This window comes from Symphalangus syndactylus, chromosome 1, assembly GCF_028878055.3.
Source record: "Symphalangus syndactylus isolate Jambi chromosome 1, NHGRI_mSymSyn1-v2.1_pri, whole genome shotgun sequence".
Lineage (NCBI taxonomy): Eukaryota > Metazoa > Chordata > Mammalia > Primates > Hylobatidae > Symphalangus > Symphalangus syndactylus.
Genome location: NC_072423.2, coordinates 113,159,449 through 113,167,967, shown reverse-complemented (window position 1 = coordinate 113,167,967; position 8,519 = coordinate 113,159,449). Strand labels below are relative to the sequence as shown.

Below are 8,519 nucleotides of genomic sequence, written 5' to 3'. Positions count from 1 at the left end.
TTGTGGCGGGGAAGGCGTGTGGAATCCCGGAGCCCGAGCTGGAAACCGTTCCCCGCTCAGCCATGACCGGGGCTGTTTATTCGCATCAGGAGGCACGGGTGGCTCGCAGAGGGCACGAAGACCCTCCCTGCTCTCACACTGCAGGCAGCTAAGTCGCCCAGAAAGGCGGCAACTTGACGCCCGACCCCGCCACCCCGACCCGCTCGCTCTGCGACCCCAGAGCAGCCGGCGCCAGCCCGTCCCCTTCGCGACTCCGCCGGAAGTCCCGCCTGCACCGCCGCCGCGCCCCATTGGGCCGGGTGCCGGGGCATCCCGGGCGCTGGGTGCCCCGAGCGGCCACGACGAGCCCCAGGTGGGGCCGGGCTCGAGGCCAGCGGAGGAGCGGAGCCGTGCGCGGCACGCGGGTTCCGTGTCGCCGGGTGGGGAACGCCGGGCCGGCAGCGAGACTTCCGCCAGGGGACCCGGAAGGGGCCGCCCCGCCGCAGCTGGGAGTTGTAGTCCGGCCGTGGTTGGGGGAGCCGCGGCTCATGCGCGGTGCACAGAGGCTTGTTTCACATCTGTAACAACAGGTGAATTGGGCTTTTTATTCTCCCCTTTCGTGCCCTCTTGAGGAGCCTGCCGCGGCCGGGGGTGGTCGTCGTGAGGAGGGGCCCGGTCCGACCGCCGGCCTGACGGAGAGTGGGGCGGAGACGCCGGCGGGCCCGAGGAGCAGGCCGGGCATCCTAGGCCTGCCCGGGAAGCCGGCCCGGCCGATCCGTGGGCAGCCAGGCCTCGGCCTGCCGTTGCCATGGAGCCCGGGCGGGGGCGGGGGCCAGACCGGTCCTCCGGGGCGGGCCTCGCAGCCAGGGGCTCCGCGGAGGCCGTGGGAGAGGCCGCTTCATTGGCGCAACGACGCCTTCGCCTCAGGGGATGCGCCGTTTCCCCAGGCAGGGCCTGGAGGAAGCCTCCTGAGTGCCCCGAGACCTTTGTCTACTTCTCCTCCTTCCCGGTGCTGCCCGGACCGTTCGTCCAGAGGGAGGCCCGGTGCCTTCTGGCCCCCTAGTTTGCCCTCTTTTGCACCGACCTTGTCACTGGGGGAGGCCAAGGGGTGAGGTATTCTTTGTTTGCTGGTGGTAACTTGCCCCATTTAGCGGGGAAGACCAAATGCATGTTGGGTCCTTTGTTTGCAGTGAACTGGAGTCCCAGGGGTCCTCAGAACCCCTAACCCAGGGGTATGGCATATCTAGTCGTTGTGTAGCAACATTGGTCACTTGAATTGTGGTTTTTCAAGGCAGAGGCTGTTTCACTTCACAACCCCACTCCATGAGGGTTTGCCATACACCAGCAGGTAGACTGCAGAAGGCCACTTACAGGCTTTCAACCTGGTTTTAGTTGCAGCTTATGGGCCAGAGTGAAATGAGACGTTGTCTGGTGATTTCCCTTGAAGTTTCTTGCAAGGCGGTAACCCCACTGTCATTGTGGGTCTTGACAACATCTTGTAATTTACACTTAAATCTTAGAGATTTAAGGCGATGTGCAGAAACTACATCCTTTGCTGCGTTTTCTACCTGTGTTGGCTCTTTATCCCTAAAAGATAGTTGCTCTTCAAGTGTTTTGATTTATGTAGCTGTGATACAAAGTTTTATTAGGGCCAGGAGCGGTGTCTCACGCTTGTAATCCCAGCACTTTGGGAGGCCGAGGTGGGTGGATCACCTGAGGTCAGAAGTTTGAGACCAGCCTGGCCAACATGGCTAGAACTCGTTTCTACTAAAAATACAAAAATTAGCCGGGCATGGTGGCGTGCGCCTGTAACCCTAACTACTTGGGAGGCTGAGGCAAGAGAATTGCTTGAACCCAGGAGGTGGAGGTTGCAGTGAGCCAAGATCGCTCCATTGCACCCCAGCCTGGGCAACAAGAGCGAAACTCCGTCTCAAAACAAACCAAAACAAAAACCACACACAAGTTTTATTAGCTGTTGGACCTTTCTTGCCCCTTTCAGCCTTTGAAGATACCAGTATAATATGTCTCAAGGAATGAACCGTAGTACATTTAGGCAACAGCATAATATCCTGGAAATAAGAAAGTTAGCTTAGTATAAGCATGGAGGGTTTTGGAGTCAGCATGCTTCAATGCTGATTTCCATCTGCCCTGAGGCAGCTATGGGATCTTGGGCAGATTGTGTAACCCGTGCTTCAGTTTTCTTCTCTGGAAAGATAATTCCTACCTCACTGGATAGTTGCCTGGATTAAATGGGATAAAGTCTATGGAAGTATGTTGTGAACTGTAAAAATGGTATTCAACTTTGAGTTATTGTTATTTTCCCAATCTTGAAGAGTATTATAGCTTCTTTATGTTAGATTATCATAATTATTATGGGGTTAGAACTCAAAACGGAAGTAGGTTTTGCTTTGGGCTCGCAGAAAATGCTTTTCAGGCTTACAAGGCTTTCTTTACCTTGACATCTTCTTAGATGATGTCAGAAGACTTCAGCACTTCTACAGGTGCTGGTGTAGGACAGCTCACAATTTAATGGGCCTAGAATGGCTCATGGTAAGTCCTGATTTGTAAGGCCATTTTGTCCAGTATGTGCTCTTCATGTCACTAACAAAATTTATCCTTGTTAGAGCTAGTAAATGATGGTTGGAGCAACTTTCTTTCCCTATGGGGCTTCCACTGTATTGACTCAGCGTTGTACTTCCCAGGAGGAGGCCCAGCCTCGTGATGAGGAATAGCAAGGAGAGAATTCAGCTCCAGTTCAAAAGCCTACAAAATCTGAGACTGTCATTGCTTTTATAAGGTAAGTTGATTTAGCCGTGCACAGAGCAGTGGTGGATCTGATGCTCAGCCGTACTGTAAAACAAGAGGCATGTGTTAAACCTATTTCTGACCATTTTGGAAAAAGGATATCATTTATTTTATTTTATTTTTGAGACAGAGTCTCGCTTTGTACCCCAGGCTGGAGTGCTGTGGCGCAATCTTGGCTTGCTGCAACCTCTGCCTCCCAGGTTCAAGCAATTCTCCTGTCTCAGCCTCCCAAGTAGCTGAGATTACAGGCACCTGCCACCATGCCCAGCTGATTTTTTTGTATTTTTAGTAGAGACGGAGTTTCACCATGTTGGCCAGGCTGGTCTCAAACCCCTGACGTCAGGTGATCAGCCTGCCTCAGCCTCCCAAAGTGCTGGGATTACAGGCGTGAGCCACCGTGCCCAGCCAGAAGGGTATCATTTTTTTTTTTTTTTTTTTTTGAGACGGAGTCTCGCTCTGTCGCCCAGGCTGGAGTACAGTGGCGCAATCTCGGCTCACTGCAAGCTCCGCCTCCCGGGTTCACGCCATTCTCCTGCCTCAGCCTCTCCGAGTAGCTGGGACTACAGGCGCCCGCCACCACGCCCGGCTAATTTTTTTGTATTTTTAGTAGAGACGGGGTTTCACCGTGGTCTCGATCTCCTGACCTCGTGATCCGCCCGCCTCGGCCTCCCAAAGTGCTGGGATTACAAGCGTGAGCCACCGCGCCCGGCCCGGGTATCATTTTTAATTAGTCATTGTGGAGTCCCTGTCCTGGAACCATCCCCTAGTGACTTTACCTGGAGTTAAATTGTATTTCATTATGCAGGAAATCTTGATAAAATAGCGTTTTACTTATCTGTAAATTACTTAAGAGACACATTGAACTACAAAGGTTTTTTGTTTTTGAGACAGTCTTGCCCGGTCACCCAGGCTGGAGTGCAATGGTGCAATCTCGGCTCACTGCAACCTCCACCTCCTTAGTTCAAGCAAGTCCCCTGCCTCAGCCTCATGCCACCAAGCCCGGCTAATTTTTTTGTATTATTATTATTATTATTTTTAGATGGAGTCTCACTCTGTTGCCCAGGTTGGAGTGCAGTGGTGCGATCTTGGCCCACTGCAACCTCCGCCTCCTGGGTTCAAGTGATTCTCCTGCCTCAGCCTCCTGAGTAGCTGGGATTACAGGTGCACCCCACCACGCCTGGCTTATTTTTGTATTTTTAGTAGAGGTGGGGTTTCACCATTTTGGTCAGGCTGATCTCAAACTCCTGACCTCGTGATCTGCCTGCCTCTGCCTCCAAAAGTGCTGGGATTACGGGTGTGAGCCACCACACCTGGCCAATTTTTTTTTTTTTTTCTGAGATGGAGTCTCACTCTGTCACCCAGGCTGGAGTACAGTGGTGCAATCTTGGCTCACTGCAACCTCTGCCTCCCAGGTTCAAGCGATTCTTCTGTCTCAGCCTCCTGAGTAGCTGGGACTACAGGCGTGCACCACCTCGCCTGGCTAATTTTTTTGTATTTTTAGTGGAGATAGGGTTTTACCATGTTGGCCATGCTGGTCTCGAACTCCTGACTTCGTGATCCGCCTGCCTCGGCCTCCCAAAGTGCTGGGATTACAGGAGTGAGCCACTGCACTCAGGCGTGCCTGGCCAATTTTTTTGTATTTTTAGTAGAGACAGGATTTCACCATCTTGGCCAGAAAGGTCTCAAATTCCTGACCTCAGGCAATCTGCCTGCCTCGGCCTCCCAAAGTGATGGGATTACAGGTGTGAGCCACCAAGCCTGGCCCACTACAAAGATTTTTTAACATTACTGCATTATGGGCCGGGCGCGGTGGCTCACGCTTGTAATCCCAGCACTTTGGGAGGCCGAGGCGGGCGGATCACGAGGTCAGGAGATCGAGACCACAGTGAAACCCCGTCTCTACTAAAAATACAAAAAAAAAATTAGCCAGGCGTGGTGGCGGGCGCCTGTAGTCCCAGCTACTCGGAGAGGCTGAGGCAGGAGAATGGCGTGAACCCGGGAGGAGGAGGTTGCAGTGGGCCAAGATTTTTAACATTACTGCATTATGGGCCGGGCGCGGTGGCTCACGCTTGTAATCCCAGCACTTTGGGAGGCCGAGGCGGGCGGATCACAAGGTCAGGAGTTCGAGTCCAGCCTGGCCAACATGGTGAAACACTGTCTCTACCAAAAATACAAAAATTAGCCAGGCGTGGTGGTGGGCGCCTGTAATCCTAGCTGCTAGGGAGACTGAGACAGGAGAATCATTTGAACCCGGGAGGCGGAGGTTGTAGTGAGCAGAGATCGTGCCATTGCACTCCAGCCTGGGCAACAAGAGCAAGACTCTGTCTCAAAACAAAACACCATTACTGACTACATTACAAGGAAGACAGCTTTCTTTTGGATCTCTATGAAATGTTCTAGAGCTCTGTAAATTGTATTTCTAAAAGTTCCTATCTTGATTCTCATAGTATCGTTTTTTAGACTAGTACAGGAAAAAGAGTGGTACATGAGCCAAAATTGACATATTGGGCTAGAGGATTAGGGACTTTTAAAAAGCAAAACTGGCCGGGCACGGTGGCTCATGCCTGTAATCCCAGCACTTTGGGAGGCCGAGGCAGGCAGATGATGAGGCCAAGAGATCGAGACCATCCTGGCCAACATGGTGAAAGCCCATCTCTACTAAAAATACAAAAAAAATTAGCCGTGCATGGTGGCGTGTGCCTGTAGTCCCAGCTACTTGGGAGGCTGAGGTAGGAGAATAGCTTGAACCCAGGAGGTGGAGGTTGCAGTAAGCTAATATTACGCCATTGCCCTCCAACCTGGTGACAGAGTGAGACTCTGTCTCAAAAAAAAAAAAAAAAAAGCAAAATCAAGAGTCTGTTTGCAAGCAAATTAACTTACAAATTTTTTTTTTTAGAGACAGGGTCTCACTGTGTTGCCTAGGCTGGTCTTGAACTCCTGGCCTCAAGCGATCCTTCACCTGGGCGTCCCAAAGTGCTGGGATTACAGGCATGAGCCACCACACCTAGCCATTAAATTTTGCTTTTTTTTTGTTTTGTTTTTTTGAGACAGAGTTTCGCTCTTGTTGCCCAGGCTGCAGTGCAGTGGCACAATCTCATCTCACTGGAACGTCCACCTCCTGGGTTCAAGTGATTCTCCTGCCTCAGCCTCCCACGTAGTTAGGATTACGGGCACGCGCCACCACGTCTGGCTAATTTTGTATTTTTAGTAGAGACGGGGTTTCTCTGTGTTGGTCAGGCTGGTCTCAAACTCCCGACCTCAGGTGATCTGCTCGCCGAGGCCTCCCAAAGTGCTGGGATTACAAGCATGAGCCACTGCACCTGGCTTGCTTTTTGTTTTTTTTTAAGAGAGATAGCATCTTGCTTTGTCACCCAGACTGGAGTGCAGTGGCGTGATCACAGCTCACTGTAAACCTCAAAATCCTGGGCGAAGTGATCCTCCTGCCTCAGCCTCCTGAGTAGCTAAGACTGCAAGCATGTACCACCACACCTGGCTAATTTTGAAAATTTTTTTTAGATATGCAGTCTCACTACGTTGCCCAGGCTGGTCTTGAACTCCTGGTCTCAAGTGCTCCTCTCATCTCAGCCTCCCAAAGTGCTTGGATTACAGGTGTGAACCACTGTGCCTAGCCAGTTTACCATTTCTTAGCAATAGAGTATTGTTTTTTTTTTCTTGTTTTTTTAAATTTATTTTTTTGAGATGGAGTCTCTCTGTGTTGCCCAGGCTGGAGTGCCAAGGCACGATCTTGGCTCACTGCAACCTCCGCTTCCCAGGTTCAAACGATTCTCCTGCCTCAGCCTCCTGAGTAGCTGGGATTACAGACGTGCGCCACCACAGCCGGCTAATTTTTGTATTTTTATTGGGGACGAGGTTTCCTCATGTTAGCCAGGCTGGTGGGGTGATCTGCCCACCTCAGCCTCCCAAAGTGCTGGGATTATAGGCATGAGCCACCGCACCCAGCCGAGTTTTCTTTTTTTTTTTTTTTTTTGAGACAGAGTCTTACTCTTGTTGCCCAGGCTGGAGTGCAATTGCGCGATCTTGGCTCACTGCAACCTCTGCCTCCCGGATTCGAGCGATTCTCCTGCCCCAGCCTCCTGAGTAGCTGAGATTACAGGCGTCTGCCACCGTGCCTGGCTAATTTTTTGTATTTTTTTAGTAGAGACGGGGTCATGTTGGTCAGGGAGTATTGTTTTTTAAGTAATATTTATTTAAAATGTTTTATATTTTATAATATTCTGGTTTTCTTTTAAATTAGAATGTCAAATTACACACTTTTTATTTTCATTTGGATAGAAGGTATCTAGAAGGTATCTATGGAATGTAACTTTTTTTTTTTTTTTTTTTTTTTGAGACGGAGTCTTACTCTGTCACCCAGGCTGGAGTGCAGTGGCGCGATCTCAGCTCACTGCAAGCTCTACCTCCCGGGTTCACACCATTCTCCTGCCTCAGCCTCCCGAGTAGCTGGGACTACAGGCGCCTGCAACCATGCCCGGCTAATTTTTTGTATTTTGTTTAGTAGAGACGGGGTTTCACTGTGTTAGCCAGGACGGTCTCGATCTCCTGACCTTGTGATCCACCCGCCTCGGTCTCCCAAAGTGCTGGGATTACAGGCGTGAGCCACCGCGCCCGGCCGGAATGTAACTTTTTTTTTTTTTTTTTTGAGACGGAGTCTTTCTCTGTCCCCCAGGCTGGAGTGCAGTGGCGCGATCTCGGCTCACTGCAAGCTCTACCTCCTCTGTCCCCCAGGCTGGAGTGCAGTGGCGCGATCTCGGCTCACTGCAAGCTCTACCTCCCGGGTTCACGCCATTCTCCTGCCTCAGCCTCCCGAGTAGCTGGGACTACAGGTGCCCGCCAACACGCCCGGCTAATTTTTTGTATTTTTAGTAGAGACGGGGTTTCACTGTGTTAGCCAGGATGGTCTCGATCTCCTGACCTTGTGATCCTCCCGCCTCGGCCTCCCAAAGTGCTGGGATTACAGGCTTGAGCCACCGCGCCCGGCAGGAATGTAACTTCTTAAAGTAAATATTATCATTGTTGATATTGTGTTGTTCTCTGTGATATACCATATCCTCTGGGCTGAAATTTCCAGCATCCCTTGGGGAGTGGAGGCCATCAGGGCAGACCTGCTATGGACCTGAAAGATTCCACCCCAGGTCAGCCCTCCACTCCCCACCTCCCCACAATTTGAGAATGAGAGGGAACAGGAGTCAGGAGCAGGAGTGTTGGCCCCAGTAGACTCCAAGCAATGTTGGACATGATTCTGATTTGCTAAACACTGTGTAGATGTTTTTAAACAAAGTCCACTTAAGGTTACTGCACTAATCAAGGAGTACTGGATTATAAAAACATCTATAAATCTGAGTTTGAGTATTTTTTAAAACAAAATTGTTAAACCAGAGATGTTGCTTTTTTTTTCTTGTCATCTCTAAGTATAGTCCTTAGTTAAATATACTAATAAGCAAAATGCACCAAAACTTTTGGCTAATAGTTATGCTTTAACTTTTTTTTTTTTTTTTTTTTTTTTTTGAGAAGGAGTCTCGCTCTTTCACCCAGGCTGGAGTGCAGTGGCGCGATCTCGGCTCACTGCAGGCTCCGTTCCCCAGGGTTCACGCCATTCTCCTGCCTCAGCCTCCCGCGTAGCTGGGACTACAGGCGCCTGCCACCTCGCCCGGCTAATTTTTTTGTATTTTTTTAGTAGAGGCGGGGTTTCACCGTGTTAGCCAGGATGGTCTCGA

General features: G+C 50.8%; 1 protein-coding gene across 5 annotated transcripts in view; it reads left to right on the top strand.

The window, feature by feature from the left end:
* Positions 1 to 348: 348 nt before the first annotated feature.
* Positions 349 to 8,519, top strand: part of DHX30 (DExH-box helicase 30) — a 48,757-nt gene continuing 40,586 nt past the window's right edge. Inside the window, exons 1-3 of one of the 5 annotated variants that reach the window (XM_055279089.2) lie at positions 351 to 569; positions 2,682 to 2,776; positions 6,301 to 6,393. In XM_055279089.2, coding sequence (XP_055135064.1) covers positions 6,303 to 6,393 — 91 coding nt within the window. In that variant the 5' untranslated portion in view covers positions 351 to 569; positions 2,682 to 2,776; positions 6,301 to 6,302. Of the gene's footprint in view, positions 570 to 854; positions 1,088 to 2,681; positions 2,777 to 6,300; positions 6,394 to 8,519 lie in introns of those variants that run through there. The other 4 variants (XM_055279098.2, XM_055279109.2, XM_055279116.2 and 1 more) reach the window with 4 other exon arrangements.